Source organism: Oncorhynchus mykiss, chromosome 28, assembly GCF_057628025.1.
Source record: "Oncorhynchus mykiss isolate SJ-2025 chromosome 28, ASM5762802v1, whole genome shotgun sequence".
NCBI lineage: Eukaryota > Metazoa > Chordata > Actinopteri > Salmoniformes > Salmonidae > Oncorhynchus > Oncorhynchus mykiss.
In genome coordinates, this window is record NC_143049.1 from 1,099,024 (window position 1) to 1,117,116 (window position 18,093).

General features: G+C 42.2%; 1 protein-coding gene and 1 long non-coding RNA gene across 3 annotated transcripts in view; one reads left to right on the forward strand and one right to left on the reverse strand.

The window, feature by feature from the left end:
• The window catches only part of LOC110508302 (actin filament-associated protein 1-like 2), a 50,388-nt gene extending 48,097 nt beyond the window's left edge, over window positions 1-2,291 (reverse strand). For both annotated transcript variants that reach the window (XR_005040271.2, XM_036966897.2), the window contains exon 1: window positions 2,089-2,291. Coding sequence is in view for 1 of the 2 variants with exons in the window: in XM_036966897.2 (XP_036822792.1) it covers window positions 2,089-2,104 (16 nt within the window). In the remaining variant the exon portion in view is untranslated. The remainder of the gene's footprint in view (window positions 1-2,088) is intronic.
• LOC149970650 (uncharacterized) overlaps window positions 1-18,093 on the forward strand; it is an 809,841-nt gene that overhangs the window by 523,035 nt on the left and 268,713 nt on the right. The window lies entirely within an intron of this gene.

Consider the following 18,093-nt stretch of genomic DNA (forward strand, 5'->3'; position numbering starts at 1 on the left):
TGGGCCTCTTGGCTGCATCTCTGATCAGTATTCTCCTTGTATGAGCTGAAAGTTTAGAGGGACGGCCAGGTCTTGGTAGATTTGCAGTGGTCTGATACTCCTTCCATTTCAATATTATCGCTTGCACAGTGCTCCTTGGGATGTTTAAAGCTTGGGAAATCTTTTTGTATCCAAATCCGGCTTTAAACTTCTTCACAACAGTATCTCGGACCTGCCTGGTGTGTTCCTTGTTCTTCATGATGCTCTCTGCGCTTTTAACGGACCTCTGAGACTATCACAGTGCAGGTGCATTTATACGGAGACTTGATTACACACAGGTGGATTGTATTTATCATCATTAGTCATTTAGGTCAACATTGGATCATTCAGAGATCCTCACTGAACTTCTGGAGAGAGTTTGCTGCACTGAAAGTAAAGGGGCTGAATAATTTTGCACGCCCAATTTTTCAGTTTTTGATTTGTTAAAAAAGTTTGAAATATCCAATAAATGTCGTTCCACTTCATGATTGTGTCCCACTTCTTGTTGATTCTTCTCAAAAAAATACAGTTTTATATCTTTATGTTTGAAGCCTGAAATGTGGCAAAAGGTCGCAAAGTTCAAGGGGGCCGAATACTTTCGCCAGGCACTGTATGTTAAATCAGATGTGCTAAATCAGTGGACTCATTATACAGAAGTAAAGTTTTTCAAGAGGGAGCTTTTCAACTATTTATTAGCAAAACTAAATTTGCTTAAACCAGTAGCATTTTCCACATTTCAAAAATGCCTGAGACACCCACTCCAAAATGTGAAGGAAGTGGCTAAAGCTATGGTAGGGTACTGAACATGTTGTTGATGTAAAGCTATCAAAAGACTTAACTGGTGACAAGAGTTCCTGATCTGTTGTGCCTAGTATGTAAATGGCTCTCCTCTGTGTTGGGGTTGTGTGTGCTCTTGAAGGAAAGTCTGTTGTGGAGAGGCTTGTTTTCCTTTTTATCCAGTGGTGACCAAGTAAGTCAGTCAGTCAGTCAGTCAGTCTGTCAGTCGTGGAGAGGCTTGTTTTCCTTTTTATCCAGTGGTGACCAGATAATGGCAGCAATGAGATGGAAGAAGGAAAGTGTGGAAGAAAAATCTGCTCTAATAGCATTGGGTGAGTGGTGAAAGAGAGGCAGGCCATGTGCCTGGTCGGTATGTAATATTATCCATGGTGTCATTTTATTTCCAATCACGTTTTGGAGCATTGGAAGCTAAAGAAAAGGACTATTAAAACAAATTGCTTTAATACTTCTCAGGAACTCGCTGAGAAGTGAAATGGGACAGACTTTAACCTTAAAATCTCTGTAGATTTCATAGTGGTGGGAAAAAAGAGGAGGGTATTATTTCCTACTGATTTTCTTCCGCTATTAAATAGGCTACATTGCATGATAAAAGCCACAAAGTCATAAAGCCTCACGGAAAAAACACATCGATTCAGGGGAACTTGCAGGAGGTCTTTCTTTTTTACTTCCATGGTGTCAATAAAACTTCCTGCATTAGCCAGTGAGTAAAGTGGCACTAAATTGATAGAAGACAAAATAGATAGATTGATGGACTGATAGATTATTAACTGATGGCCTAGTAAAACAGGCCCAGTGCTGCGCACTGATGTTGAACAAGAAGAAAGGAGCTCTATCACATTACTATTTGCAACATTTTGTAGCTTTGCAGTTGTACCGTTCGCGCACAACCGAAAATGCACAACCTGGAAAATATTTCAACATTTATCTAATATCTGATATAAGTGATATGTCAATAATACATAATAGGCTAATACATTATATCCCAATTAGTTAGCCTAATTGATTAATTAACACAAAATATTATACATTTATTTAAAGCCTAAACATCATGTAAGGCAGGCTAGATGTTAGTAAAAATGGATAAAACTTGTAGAGAATTTACTAGAAAGTTTAAGTCACATAAAATTAATTATGACGTGAGACTAGGCTTGGAGCCTAGTGATCTTACAAAAAAATCGGAGCAGCAAATGACCATGTCTAGATATTGCTGAAACATTATTTTGCTTGAAAGTAGTCTTGCCTTGCTATCCCACTGATGTTCCTTCAGCTTACCTTTTTGTTTGTCCATCCCTAGCAATGCTCAAAGCGTCACTGAGAAGTTTATTTATTTTCCTAATGTTATATAGTTGTCCAATATGAGCTGCAGTTCTTCTCTCTGATGACAACAATCTCAGCTTGAGGTTCTGTAGGTTGAGGTGGTGAGAGTAGTCTAGTCAACATTCAACTCAACTCGTTGTCCAGTACGGACCATAAGAAAACTCACTCCCCTTTGCACAATTTCAAAAATAAACATAAAGCGACCCCTAGGGACGGGGGCCACTGGTGGGGAAGTGGTGTTTGTGGTGTGTGGTAGTAAGTAAAGACCAGACAGAAAAACTTTTGCTCTATAGATATAGCCTACACAAATATAGAAGATGCATTTTCCTCAAACAAAAATATTTAGTAATACTTTATTTGGATAGTCCATCTATAGATGCTCTACATACTATCTACACAGTATCATTAACATTTCAACTATTTACTAACCCTACCCTAACCATTACCCTAACCCTTATTCTAAACCTAACCCAAACCCTAACTTAACCTCAACAAGCAGTCGCTTATCAGCAGATAGTTTGTTATTGGCATGACCATTTGTAGAGCATCTACAGATGGACTATCCAGACTATCCACACAACATTTTTTCTTGAGACTTGTCGAAGTTTGGTAGCCAAGGTGTACACATCGGTGATTGGTCAACAATAGGGCTTCCTCAATTAAGTGTTTGTTGTTATTTAATTACAGATGACTAGTTTTCATGGAGTTTTTCATTTGAGAAATACTACACCAAACATCTTAGTAAGATGTAAAATTGAGCGACTTCAGAATGTATTACTGATTTCTTGAGTTCTCTTAGATTAATTCTGACTATTTTGAGGAAGTGTACTTGTTGCTATGGTGTCTTAATTGTATTTATTTATTGACCCTTTTTTCATCTATCCATTGACCCTTACTAGTGTCTCAGTTTATGCCTCTGAAAAAATATCACCACAGTGTGATGCTGCCACCACCATGCTTCACCGTAGGGATGGTGCCAGTTTTCCTCTAGATGTGACACTTAGCATTCAGGCCAAAGAGTTCAATCTTGGTTTCCTCAGACCAGAGAATATTGTTTCAGTTGGTCTGAGAGTTCTTTAGGTGCTTTTTGGCAAACTCCAAGAGGGTTGTCATGTGCCTTTTCCTGAGGAGTGGCTTCCATCTGGCCACTACCATTAAGGGGATCCCGAGTGAGATAAACCGGGGCCTCCCACTCCTCTTTCTATTCTGGTTAGAGCCAGTTTGCGCTGTTCTGTGAAGGCAGTAATAAACAGCGTTGTACGAGATCTTCTTGGCAATTTCTCGCATGGAATAGCCTTCATTTATCAGAACAAGAATAGACTGATGAGTTTCAAAAGAAAATGCTTTGTTTCTGCCAATTTTTGGCCTGTAATCGAACCAGCAAAATGCTGATGCTCCAGATACTCAACTAGTCTAAAGAAGGCCAGTTGTATTGCTTCTTTAATCATCAGAACAGTTTTCAGCTGTGCTAACATAATTGTAAAAGTTTTTTTTAATGATCAATTAGCCTTTTAAAAGGATAAACTTGGATTAGCTAACACAATGTGCCATTGAAACACAGGAGTGATGGTTGCTGATAATCGGCTGTTTGCCCATGTAGATATTCCATTAAAAATTAGCCGTTCCTAGCTACAATAGTCATTTACAACATTAACAATGTCTACACTGTATTTCTGATCAATTTGATGTTATTTTAATTAACAAAATATGTGCTTTTCTTTCAAAAACAAGAACATTTCTTAGTGACCCCAAACTTTTGAACAGTGGTGTATGTATGTCTGAGTCGTGTGTATAGGTGGCAGGGAAGTCAGGCACAGGAGAATCATGGTGTTATTTAATACCAATAAATGAAACATACTTCAAACACTAAATGTAACAATAAACAAAGTGGGTACGAGGACACGTCGCGCACCATTACAAAACAACTCTGAATAACAAGCAATCTCTGACAAAGACATGAGGGGAAACAGAGGGTTAAATGCACAACAGGTAATGAATGGGATTGAAACAAGGTGTGTAGGAAGACAAGACGAAACCAATGGAAAATGAAAAAAAAACTGGGTTCTGTCCTCCACCGGAACCCAGTATCTCTCCTCCCGACCGTACCCCTCCCAGTCCACAAGGTACTGAAGGCCCCTCGCCCGACGTCTCGAATCTTAGATGGATCGAACGGAGTAACATCCCGCACTTCAGCCACCTGGAGCGGGCCAGCCACCACCGGCATGAGGAGAGACACATGGAACGAGGGGTTAATCAGTAGGGTAGCTGTAACCTATAACATGCCTCGTTCACTCTCCTCAGGACTTTAAACGGCCCCACAAACCGTGGACCCAGCTTCCGGCAGGGCAGGCGGATGGTCAGGTTTCGGGTTGAGAGTCAGGCCCTGTCCCCTGGTGCGAACACCGGGGCCTCTCTGCGGTGATGGTCTGCGCCAAACTTTCTGCCGCAGTATGGCGCGCTGAAGGTGGACGTGGACAGCCTCCCAGGTTTCCTCCGCGCACCGGAACCAATTGTCCACCAGAACCGGCTGATACCCTAATACACATTGAAAGGGAGAAAGGTTAGTGGAGGAGTGGCGTAGCGAGTTCTGGGCCATCTCTGCCCAGGGCATGAACTTAGCCCACTCCTCCGGCCGGTCCTGGCAATAAGATCGCAGAAACCTACCCACATCCTGGTTAACCCTCTCCACCTGCCCATAACTCTCGGGGTGAAAACCTGAGGTAAGGCTGACCGAGACCCCCAGACGTTCCATGAACGCCTTCCAGACCCTTGATGTGAACTGGGGACCCCGATCAGACACTATATCCTCAGGCACCCCATAATGCCGGAAAATGTGTGTAAACAGGGCCTCCGCAGTTTGTAAGGCCATGGGGAGACCGGGCAAAGGGAGGAGACGACAGGACTTAGAAAAACTATCCACAACGACCAGGATCGGGGTGTTACCCTGTGAAGGTGGAAGATCAGTTAAAAAATCCACCGACGGGGCCGTTGTGGAACGAGTAAGGGTTGTAACTTACCTCTGGGCAGGTGTCTAGGAGCCTTGCACTGGGCGCACACTGAGCAGGAGGAAACATAAATCCTCACATCCTTAGCTAAAGTGGGCCACCAGTACCTCCCATCAAGACAGCGCACCGTCCGACCTATCCCAGGATGACCAGAGGAGGGTGACGTGTGGGCCCAATAGATCAGTCGGTCGCGGACAACAGACGCCCAGCTGGACATTGAGGGGGAGAGGGCTCTGTACGTGACGCCTATTTAATGTCCGCGTCCAACTCCCACACTACCAGCACCACCAAGCAAGAAGCTGGGAGTATGGGAGTGGGATCCATGGACCACTCTGTGTCATACAGCCGGGACAGTGAGTCTGCCTTAACGTTCTGGGAGCCTGGTCTGTAAGAGAGGGTAAACACAAAACGAGTGAAAAACATGGCCCAACTTGCCTGACGAGGATTCAGTCTCCTCGCCTCCCGGATGTACTCCAGATTGCGATGGTCAGTCCAGATGAGAAAAGGGTGTTTAGCCACCTCAAGCCAATGTCTCCATGCCTTCAAAGCTTTTACGACAGCCAACAGCTCCCGGTCTCCCACATCATAGTTTCGCTGCGCCGGGCTGAGCTTCTTCGAAAAGAAGGCACAGGGGGCGGAGCCTCAGTGGCGTACCCGAGCGCTGAGAGAGCACTGCTCCTATCCCAGCTTTGGATGCGTCCACCTCCACTATGAATGGAAAAGAGGGATCCGGATGTGCCAACACAGGAACCAAGGTAAACAGAGCCTTCAGGTGCCTAAAAGCCCTGTTCGCCTCAGCCGAACACTGCAAGCGCACCTGGCTCCCCTTTAGCAGTGAGGTAATGGGAGCAGCAACCTGACCAAAACCCCGGATAAACCTCCGGTAGTAGTTGGCAAACCCTAAGAATCGCTGCACCTCCATTAACTTGGTGGGAGTCGGCCAATTACACACGGCTGCAATATGGTCGCTCTCCATCTCCACTCCTGACGTGGAAATCAAATGCCCTAGGAAGGAGATGGATTGTTGGAAGAACAAGCATTTCTCAGCTATGACATATAGATCATGCTCCAACAGGCGACCAAGCACTTTGCGCACCAGGGACACATGCTCGGCGCGTGTAGCGGAGTATATCAGGATATCATCGATATACACCACTACACCCTGCCCATGCAGGTCTCTGAAAATCTTGTCTACAAATGTTTGGAAGACTGATGGAGTATTCAACAACCCATATGGCATGACGAGGTACTCATAATGACCTGAGGTAGTGCTAAATGCCGTCTTCCACTCGTCTCCCTTCCGAATACTGAGATCCAGTTTAGTGAAGAAGCGCGCCCCGTGCATTGACTCAATCGCTGTAGCGATAAGAGGTAGCGGGTAACTATACAGTGGGGCAAAAAAGTATTTAGTCAGCCACCAATTGTGCAAGTTCTCCCACTTAAAAAGATGAGAGAGGCCTGTAATTTTCATCATAGGTACACTTCAACAGACAAAATGAGAAAAAAAATCCAGAAAATCACATTGAAGGATTTTTTATTAATTTATTTGCTAAATAAGTATTTGGTCACCTAAAAACAAACAAGATATCTGGCTCTGACAGACCTGTAACCTCTTCTTTAAGAGGCTCCTCTTGTAACGGTTCTCTTGTTGTGAAGTAGAGGCGGACCAAAACGCAGCGTGGTGGTTATTCATTGTATTTTAATGAAGACACTATACATGAATAAACTAACGAAAACAAGAAACGTGAGAACTCAAAACAGCCCTATCTGGTGCAAACACAAAGACAGGAACAATCACCCACAAACACACAGTGAAACCCAGGCTACCTAAGTATGATTCTCAATCAGAGACAACTAATGACACCTGCCTCTGATTGAGAACCATACTAGGCCGAAACATAGAAATACCCAAATCATAGAAAAACAAACATAGACTGCCCACCCAACTCACGCCCTGACCATACTAAATAAATACGAAATAAAGGTCAGAACGTGACACCTCTGTCCTCCACTCGTTACCTGTATTAATGGCAACTGTTTTGAACTTGTTATCAGTATAAAAGACACCTGTCCACAACCTCAAACACTCACACTCCAAACTCCACTATGGCCAAGACCAAAGAGCTGTCCAAGGACACCAGAAACACAATTGTAGACCTGCACCAGGCTGGGAAGACTGAATCTGCAATAGGTAAGCAGCTTGGTTTGAAGAAATCAACTGTGGGAGCAATTATTAGGGAATGGAAGACATAAGACCACTGATAATCTCCCTCGATCTGGGGCTCCACGCAAGATCTCACCCCGTGGGGTCAAAATGATCACAAGGACGGTGAGCAAAAATCCCAGAACCACACGGGGGGACCTAGTGAATGACCTGCAGAGAGCTGGGACCAAAGTAACAAAGCCTACCATCAGTAACACACTACGTCGCCAGGGACTCAAATCCTGCAGTGCCAGACGTGTCCCCCTGCTTAAGCCAGTACATGTCCAGGCCCGTCTGAAGTTTGCTAGAGAGCATTTGGATGATCCAGAAGAAGATTGGGAGAATGTCATATGGTCAGATGAAACCAAAATAGTACTTTTTGGTAAAAACTCAACTCGTGTTTGGAGGACAAAGAATGCTGAGTTGCATCCAAAGAACCATACCTACTGTGAAGCATGGGGTTGGAAACCTCATGCTTTGGGGCTGTTTTTCTGCAAAGGGACCAGGACGACTGATCCGTGTAAAGGAAAGAATGAATGGGGCCATGTATCGTGAGATTTTGAGTGAAAACCTCCTTCCATCAGCAAGGGCATTGAAGATAAAACGTGGCTGGGTCTTTCAGCATGACAATGATCCCAAACACACCGCCCGGGCAACGAAGGAGTGGCTTCGTAAGAAGCATTTCAAGGTCCTGGAGTGGCCTAGCCAGTCTCCAGATCTCAACCCCATAGAAAATCTTTGGAGGGAGTTGAAATTCTGTGTTGCCCAGCAACAGCCCCAAAATATCACTGCTCTAGAGGAGATCTGCATGGGGGAATGGGTCAAAATACCAGCAACAGTGTGTGAAAACGTTTGACCTCTGTCATTGCCAACAAAGGGTATATAACAAAGTATTGAGATAAACTTTTGTTATTGACCAAATACTTATTTTCCACCATAATTTGCAAATAAATTCATTAAAAATGCTACAATGTGTTTTTCTGGATTTTTTTGTTTCTCATTTTGTCTGTCATAGTTGAAGTGTACCTATGATGAAAATGTACAGGCCTCTCTCATCTTTTTAAGTGGGAGAACGTGCACAATTGGTGGCTGACTAAATACATTTTTGCCCCACTGTATCTCACCGTAATTTGATTGAGACCTCGATAATCAATGCACGGATGCAAACCTCCACCCTTCTTCTTCACAAAAACGAAACTCGAGGAGACGGGTGAAATGGAGGGCTGAATGTACCCCTGACGCAGGGATTCGGAGACATATGTCTCCATAGCTACCGTCTCCGCTTGCGACAGGGGATACACGTGACTCCTGGGAAATGCAGCGTCTACCAGGAGATCTATCGCACAATCTCCTCGTCGATGGGATGGTAATTGAGTCCCTTCTTTTTACAGGAGGCGAGAGCCAAATCGGCATATTCTGGGGGAATGCTCACAGTGGAGACCTGGTCTGGACTTTCCACCATAGTAGCACCAACGGAAACCCCTAAAAAACTACCTGAGCACTCTAGCGACCACCCCGTGAGAGCCCTCTGTGGTCAAGAAACAGTGGGGTTATGACAAGCTAACCAGGGTAGGCCTAGCACCACAGAATACGCAGGAGAATCAATAAGGAAAATACTAATATTTTCCTTGTGACCCCCCCTGCGTTACCATACACAAAAGAGCTGTGGCCTCCCTGATAAACCCTGACCCTAATGGTCGACTATCTATCTAAGGCATGAACGGGGAAAGACATATCCACAGGAACAATGGGGATCCCTAAACTATGAGCTAAACTTTTATTAATGAAATTCCCAGCCGCGCCTGAATCTACTAGTGCTTTATACTGGGAACGCGGGGAATATTCAGGAAAAGTAACAGAGACAAACATATGTGCTCAGAGGGCTCTGGATGATAATGGTGCCTACTTACCTGGGGTGATGCCAGAGTGCCCTGCCTGCTGCCTTGATTCCGAGAGGAACCAACCTGGCACCGACCAGCAGTGTGACCTCTGCGACCACATATGGTGCTCGAGCGGGAACCGCCTCCGGTCTCCCTGCGCACCATCCCTCCCAACTCCATGGGTACCAGAGAGAGGGTGCGGGAGGATGGAACAACCAGACCCCGATCTAGAGTAGCCAGCATGTTGTCCAGCCTGATGGACATGTCCACCAGCTGGTCGAAGGTGAGGGTGGTGTCTCTACAGGCCAGCTCCCGACAGACGTCCTCGTGTAGACTACAGCAGTAATGGTCGATCAGGGCCCTGTCTCTCCATCCAGCGCTGGCAGCCAGGGTTCTAAACTCCAGAGCAAACTCCTGTGTGCTCCTCATCTCCTGCCTCAGATGGTAGAGGCGCTCACCAGCCGCTCTGCCTTCGGGTGGGTGGTCGAATACTGTCCTGAAATGGTGGGGGAACTCCTCAAAATGGTCCAACGCCGCATCGTCTTCTCCACACACAGCGCTGTCCCACTCCAGGGCTTTCCCGGTGAGGACGTAACTCTTCTCACGGTCTGATGGAGCTGGGTGGACCGTGGCCAGATACAAGCTTAGTTTGAGGAGAAAACCCTGGCAGCCGGCAGTATTTCCGTCGTACTCCTTAGGCAGGGATAAATGGATCCTGCTGGGTTCAGTTGGGGAAAAGGCGCTCAGATGAGCCCCCGGTTGTGCTGGTGGAGGCGCTGGAAAAACTCCCTTTCTCTTCCAGCGGTCTATATTCTGGACAACGCGATCCATGGCGGCGCTCAGATTGTCAATCATCTCCGTGTGTTCCTCCACCTCTATGGCCAGGGTACCTTCTCCTGCTGACTTCATTTCTTGGTCAGAGATTCTGTTACAGTCGTTTGTATAGGTGGCAGGGAAGTCAGGCACAGGAGAATCAAACTGAGTATAATGGAGTTATTTAATTTCAATAAACGAAACATACTCCAAACACTAAATGTAACAATAAACAATGTGGGTACGAGGACACGTCGCGCACCAATACAAAACAATACAACACTGAATAACAAACAATCTCTGACAAAGACATGAGGGGAAACAGAGGGTTAAATACACAACAGGTGATGAATGGGATTTGAAACCAGGTGTGTAGGAAGACAAGACAAAACCAATGGAAAATTAAAAATGGATCAATGATGGCTAGAAGACCGGTGACGTCGACCGCCGAGCACCGCCCGAGGTTTCTCATTTCTCTTTGCTTATTTGAGTTGTTCTTGCTATAATATGAACTTCGCCTTTTACCAAATAGGGCTATCTTCTGTATACCACCCCTACTTTGTCACAACACAACTGATTGACTAAAATGCATTAAGAAGGAAAGAAATTCCATAAGTTCACAGTTAACAATGCACACATTGAAATGCATTCTTGGTGACTACCACATGAAGCTGGTTTAGAAAATGCCAAGAGTGTGCAAAGCTGTTGTCAAGGCAAATGGTGGCTACTTTGAAGAATATAAAATACATTTAGATGTAACACTTTTCTGGTTACTACATTATTCCATATGTGTTATTTCATAGTTCTGATGTAGTCACAATTATTTTACAATGTAGAAAATAGTATAATAAAGAAAAACCCTTGAATGATTAGGTGTGTCCAGACTTTTGACTGGTAGTGTGTATGTCCTTTATGACACAATAAATGATAACAATATGTGTTAAAACCTCTCTGGGATATGTGGGACGGTAACGTCCCACTTCGCCAACAGCCAGTGAAATTGCATGGCGCCAAATTCAAAACAGAAATCCCATAATTAAAATTCCTCAAACATACAAGTATTTTACACAATTTTAAAGATACACTTCTTGTAAATCCAGCCACAGTGTCCGATTTCAAATAGGCTTTACGGCGAAAGCACACCCAACGATTATGTTAGGTCAGCACCTAGTCACAGAAAACCATACAGCCATTTTCCAGCCAAGGAGAGGGCTCACAAAAATCAGATATAGCGATTAAATTAATCACTACCCTTTGATCTTCATCAGATGGCACTCACAGGACATCATGTTACACAATAAATGTGTGTTTTGTTCGATAAAGTTAATCTATATGTCCAAAAACCTCATTTGAAATTGGTGTGTTATGATCAGAAATGCATCGTCTCATGCAAACATCTGGTGAAAGTGCAGAGAGCCACATCAAATGACAGAAATACTCATAATAAACATTGATAAAAGATACAAGTGTTATCCTTTCTAGCGGAACCCCTCAACAACATTCCTCTGAAAAGGCAGCGAGCGATATTCAAAAATAATTTTTTGAAATATAGAACTTTCACACATTAACAAGTCCAATATAGCAAATGAAAGATAAACATCTTGTTAATTTACCCATCGTGTCCAATTTCAAAAATGCATATGATATGATTATTTTGGATCACCGCCAAGTCGAAAAAACACATTTCTCCAGCCAAAGATAGGAGTCACAAAAAGAGGAAATATATATAAAACGAATCACTAACCTTTGATGATCTTCATCAGATGACACTCATAGGACATCATGTTACACAATACATGTATGTTTTGTTCGATAATGTGCATATTTATATCCAAAAATCTCAGTTTCCATTGGCGTGTTACGTGCAGTAATGTTTTGATTCCAAAACCTCCAGTGATTTTGCAGAAATACTCATAATAAACATTGATAAAAGATACTAGTGTTATTCACAGAATTAAAGATAGACTTCTCCTTAATGCAACCGCTGTGTCAGATTTCAAAATATTCTTTACGGAAAAAGCATAATCTGAGAACGGCGCTCAGAGCCCAAAACAGCCAGGGGAATGTCCGCCATTTTGGAGTCAACAAAGTTAGAAACAACACCATAAATATTCACTTAACTTTGATGATCTTCATCAGAAGGCACTCCCAGGAATCCCAGTTCGACAATAAATGACTGATTTGTTCCATAAAGTTCCATCATTTTTGTACAAAAACCCACTTGTTGTTAGCGTGGTCAGCCCAGTAATCCATCTTCATGAGGGGTGAGCATTTCATCCAGACAAACTCGAAAAGTTCCCTTACAATCCTTTACAAACATGTCAAACGATGTATGGAATCAATCGTTAGGATGTTTTTAACGTGTTCAGGTTAGGGGGCGGTATTTCCCCTTTGGATGAATTGCGTGCCCATAGTAAACTGCATAAAAATCTGTCCTAAATTGCTAATATATGCATGTTATTATTATTATTGGATAGAAAACACTCTGAAGCTTCTAAAACCGTTTGAATTAGGTGTGAGTATAACAGAACTCACAGGGCAGGCAATCTTCCAAACTAGTTTTGGAATCCTGTGAAAGTTGGGGCAACTTTGATGTCATCGCTCCCTCCCTTCCCAACCAGTTATGGATCTGGAAACACTTCCTATGTCTTCCACTAGATATCCTCATTCAGTAGAGCGTTTAATTGTGCATAATGCTGTGAACTTTGACCCAATGGGGTGAAAAACTGTAGGTGTCGCGAGGATTTTCGTGTGCGTGAAGGCGCGCTTTGGACAGAGAGCTTCCTTTGTTCCAGTCAGCCCCAGATGAACTACGATTGTCCGGTTGGAATGCCATTCGTTTTGTACGTTTATAACATCCTGAAGCTTGATTCTGCACTTAGTTTGACCAGTTTCGTCGACCTGTAATATTATTCTGGACCAGAAGTCATTTTTTGGGCATTTGAGCTGAAAGTGGTAGCATGTGCTACTACATGGACACTAGAATTGAACATTATGAAACAAAACAATGTATTGGGTAAGTATGACTCCTTCCACTACATTCTGATCGAAGACCATCAAAGGTAAGGGAATATTTATGTTGTAATTTTGTATTTCTGTTGACTCCAACATAGCGGAGAAATATTGTTACGTCTGAGCGCCGTCTCAGATTATTGCATAGTAAACTAATTCCGTAACGTAAAAAAATGTGACACAGCGGTTGCATTAAGAACAAGTGCATCTTTCTAACTATATGTATCTTTAGTCAAAGTTTATGATGAGTATTTCTGTTATCTGGCGTAGCTTTCTATAATTTCTCCGGACATTTTGGAGAATTTTCTGAACATGGCGTCAATGTAAACCGAGATTTATGGATATAAAATGCATATTATCGAACAAAACATAAATGTACTGTGTAACATGTCATATTACTGTCATCTGATAAAGATTTTCAAAAGGTTAGTGAATGATTTTTCTTTTAATTCTGCTTTTGTCATTTTATCTTTTGTTGGACAAAATGGCTACGTTTTTTCTTTGTTTTGGTGGTGGTCTAACATAAATATATGCTGTGTTTTCGCTGTAAAACATTAAAAGAATCTGACACGCTGGGTAGATGAACAAGGTGTTTATCTTTCATTTGAGGTATTGGACTTGTTAATGTGTGGAGGTTAAATATTTCTAAGAATATTTTTGCATTCCCTGCGCCACTGTTTGAGTTGAACGGGGGGGGGGGGGGGGGGGGGGTGTATTTCCCGCTTGGGAATCCATGGCGTCAACAGGTTTAACATAAAACATTAAAAATGTTCCAACCGGAGAATTCCTTTGCTTCAGAAAAGCACTGGAACGAGAGATAACTCTGTCGGGAGCGCGCATCATGAGACCAAGGCTCTCTGCCAGACCACCGACTCAAAGAGGTCTCATGAGCCCGTCCTTTATAGTAGAATCCTCGTTCAAGTTTCAAAAGACGGTTGACATCTAGTGGAAGCCGTAGGAAGTGCAACCTCATCCATATCTCAATGTGTATTCGGTTGCCCAAGCTTTGAACAACTACAAACCTCAGATGTTCCACTTCCTGGTTGGATGTTTCTCAGGTTTTCGCATGCCATATTAGTTCTGTTATACTCACAGACATCATTCAAACAGTTTTAGAAACTTGAGTGTTGTTTTATCCAATACTAATAATAATATGCATATGTAAGCATCTGGGACAGAGTAGGAGGCAGTGCACTCTGGGCACGCTATTCATCCAAAAGTGAAAATGCTGCCCCCTATCGCAAGTTCCGTTACAGTCCTTTATAAACATGTCAAATGATGTATTGAATCAATCTTTAGGATTTTTTTATCATAAATCTTCAATAATGTTCCAACTGGAGAATTCCTTTGTCTTGAAAAATGCAATGGAACGCAGCTACCTCTCAGAGGCGCATGCGTGATCAGCTCATGGCCTCAGTCAGACTTCTGGTGTAAACAGCTCTCATTCTCTCCTCCTTCACAGTAGAAGCCTAAAATATGACCCCAGACACTGTACAGTCGATAGGCAATAACTACAAACCTGAGATTTCCCACTTCCTGGTTGGATCTTTTCTCGGGTTTTTGCCTGTTTTTGACTGTTATACTCACAGACATTATTCAAACCGTTTTAGAAACTTCAGAATGTTTTCTATCCAAATCTACATATATGCATATTCTAGCTTTTGGGCCTGAGTAGCAGGCAGTTTACTCTGGGCACCTTATTATCTAAGCTACTCAATACTGCCCCCCAGTCCCAAAGAAGTTGTTTAACATATATGTTATGGGAGCAGGTAGTGCTTTACCTTAAGTGTATATAAATATCTAACTAAATATTAATGCATGTATTTACAACATAAGTTACATTTAGTTAATATGTAAATACCATATAGTTACACTTTAATAAGGGTTTAGCGCTTTAGGTTGTTACATAAGTGGAACAAGGATATATAATTACAAGATGTCTTGTTCCAAATGTAACTAACATGTTCTATAATTACTCTTTTGCAGTCCACTGTATAGCCCCATATTAACAATGCATCCTATTATGTAACCTTGTCCTATTATGTAACCTATTATGTAACATGTAACTACATAAGTCACTACCACCAAAATAAGCTAGGCTAGGACTCCGTCAGCTTTTGTAACAATACATACCCTATAATTAACTACAGCCTCAGTTATCTTATTTCATTATTATTTGGCTTGAAGGATGTATTGAATTAAATGTAAGAGCAATGTATTTACAATGGGGCGGCGGGGCGGCAGGGTGGCCTAGTGGTTAGAGCGTTGGACTAATAACCGGAAGGTTGCGAGTTCAAACCCCCGAGCTGACAAATCTGTTCAGTTCATTGAAAATAAGAATTTGTTCTTAACTGACTTGCCTGGTTAAATAAAGTTAAATAAAAAAATAAAATAAAATAAACAATGGATATGCATGTAACTATAATGTACATGGCTTCAAAGGTGTGTGAAATGTTATTAAAAAGAATATCATATAATGTATAATGTTAATGAGCAAGCAGCTTCAAGTAAAGTGAAACACATTAGGGTAAACTTTTTTATTGCAATCATTGGGGGAAATACACTTCAATGTAGATTAGCTGATGTTATAGCACCTATAAGTGTAATTACAATGAACTTTCAATGCTACTTCACAGGATGTATCAAAATGTCGTTATAAAGAAAAGTATTGTAACTGAAATGTTTCTACACAGGAACAAGCAACTTAATGTAAAGTGAAACACATCATTAATTACTAATGTAGTTACTATGTTACAATGATGGCAGACACCCAATACAGTGCTTGTAATTGTGATCAATGGGAATCCATCTCAATCGAGGAAAAACTGTTACAGCACATTTAATCGTAATTACTATGTACCTTCAATATTATTAAATATTTTGCAGGGTATATCAAACGTTTTGTTTTTACAATGTCGTTATAAAGAAAAGTATTGTAAATACAATGTTTCTACGCATGAACAAGCAACTTAATGTAAAGTGAAACATTTTATTTACTAATGCAATTAATATGTAGTTACTGTGTTACAACCTATTTTTGATAGTAGTAGTTGAAGTTTCTTGAGGGTGTGGTTTATAGTCTGTTGATTGGACAGTGATATGTTTGGAAGCAATGGAATCCAGAGTCTTCCGTTTCATGTGAAACCCTGTCAAAAGAATGAAACACATTCCTTTGCTGTAGGATCGTAGTTCCAAAGGTATCGTATTGGTTGATATAAATGAAAAGTTGAGATTCTGTTGTTTTCAGCAAAATAGAGCTTGCAGGGGTTGCTTGCATTTAAAGGGTCAGTATTGACCTTTTTAAATTGATGTGGCAAAGCACCCAGCACCGGGTACTCCCGGTTCCATTTCCTCTACAGGGTGCATGCTAAGAGTACTTCTTTATTATTTTCTTTACCCAAACCAGTACATCCACTCAATTAAATTAAATGCTTCTTTAAAATTTTCCGATTGCTCCTTAGCTTCCAGACCTGCCCCTTTTTTGTCTGCCACGGTCTTTCAATTTGTGACATCCTGTGTGAGGCTCCACAAAGTTGTTTGTGGTTGACTGTCTGGAGATTGTAACCCAGCCTATTCAGAGACCTGTATTACGCTCTCCAGCAGTCACTCAGAATGGTGTAACTTCGTCGCACATGTCGTCTGATGATGGGGATTAAGGCTTCCTGTGAACGGTTTCCACCATTTTAACTGGGTGCCGTCTGTTGTTTGACCCTCATCATCCCAAACACACAACCCTGCCTTCTCCACATTGGCCCCATCTTTCCACGATTGTGCCGAAAGATAGAAACAAGTGCATATCATTATTTTTGTGATAGGGAGTTGGCCGGTTAGTCACGCCTTGGAATGGTGGGGAATCAGCAAATCCATGGGAACTAGCATAATGTCACTTATGACACAAGCTAATCGATGGGTGAAGCTGTATAATGTTGAAAGACCCAAAACATGATCCTAGGAAACATCACTGCTGATGTGTCCAAGAGCACAGAGATTAATTTATCAAATAATTCAGTATATTAAATGGGCAAGACCTCTTTTTTTTCAGTATATCTACTGAGGAGTACTTTGATTACCATAAGTGAAATATATCAACAAATTATCTCTCAGTTCCCAAGCCCAGATAATGAATGTTACTTCCTCAAAATGGATAATGCTATACCTTTCACTTGTGCGAGGACTTAGATTTATCTATCTACTTGTCCTTGCTGGACCGGTTCCATTTCACGTCTATACTGTCCGATCCATGTGCGCTGTTGGCCAGAGAACTGATCTCTCTGCCTGTCTGCCTCCCTGCCTGCTTGCTCCTCGCCTACCCTGGTCTATCTCTCCCATTCTGGACAGGTGCCCTCACCACTCTCTCTCTCCCTGGAGCTTTGCTCGCCTACATCCTAGCATACATCGGTGCTTCTGGTTGGACTATTTGAATAGTGACTTTTAGGGCAATAAACAAACATGATGCTGTTGTTCCTTTTGCTGGTGTCTACCCTGGGCTTTTACAATGTTGGCGATACTTTTAGAGCCCGATGCACTGTGAATGAGGAAATATGTATTATTGTTTCTCCTTCGAGTATTGTGAGAAACCCCTCGCTTGCTCCGGAAATGCAGATGAGAACTATGCACATTTCTCCCAAACAATATGGGAGAAATTGGACTCCTGTGCTTTCATGTCAGGACTGTTCTCTTAGTATTTAACTATGTCTCTGGACTTTACATATCTCCTGAAATATGTGGCGTTAAAGACTCTGTTGACTATGGATTCTCATTCAAGTGCTGTCTGTAACTCCAAATGTTGTAACCCTCGATCTAGACTTGCCATTATCTTGCTGCTTCTTTTGTCTGGAAATGTGCAGTCTAACCCAGGTCCTGACATTCTTACCCCTGCCAAATTAAGTAGTCAGAATGGCCTGAAGTTTTTGCATATGAATGTAAGAAGTCTTGATTTGTGAATAAAAATATAAAAACTGCCGACCCTGATGTATTTATGCTTTCTGAAACCTGTCTCAAAAAAATCTATTACAGACAGAAATATTGGCATAAATGGTTACAATGT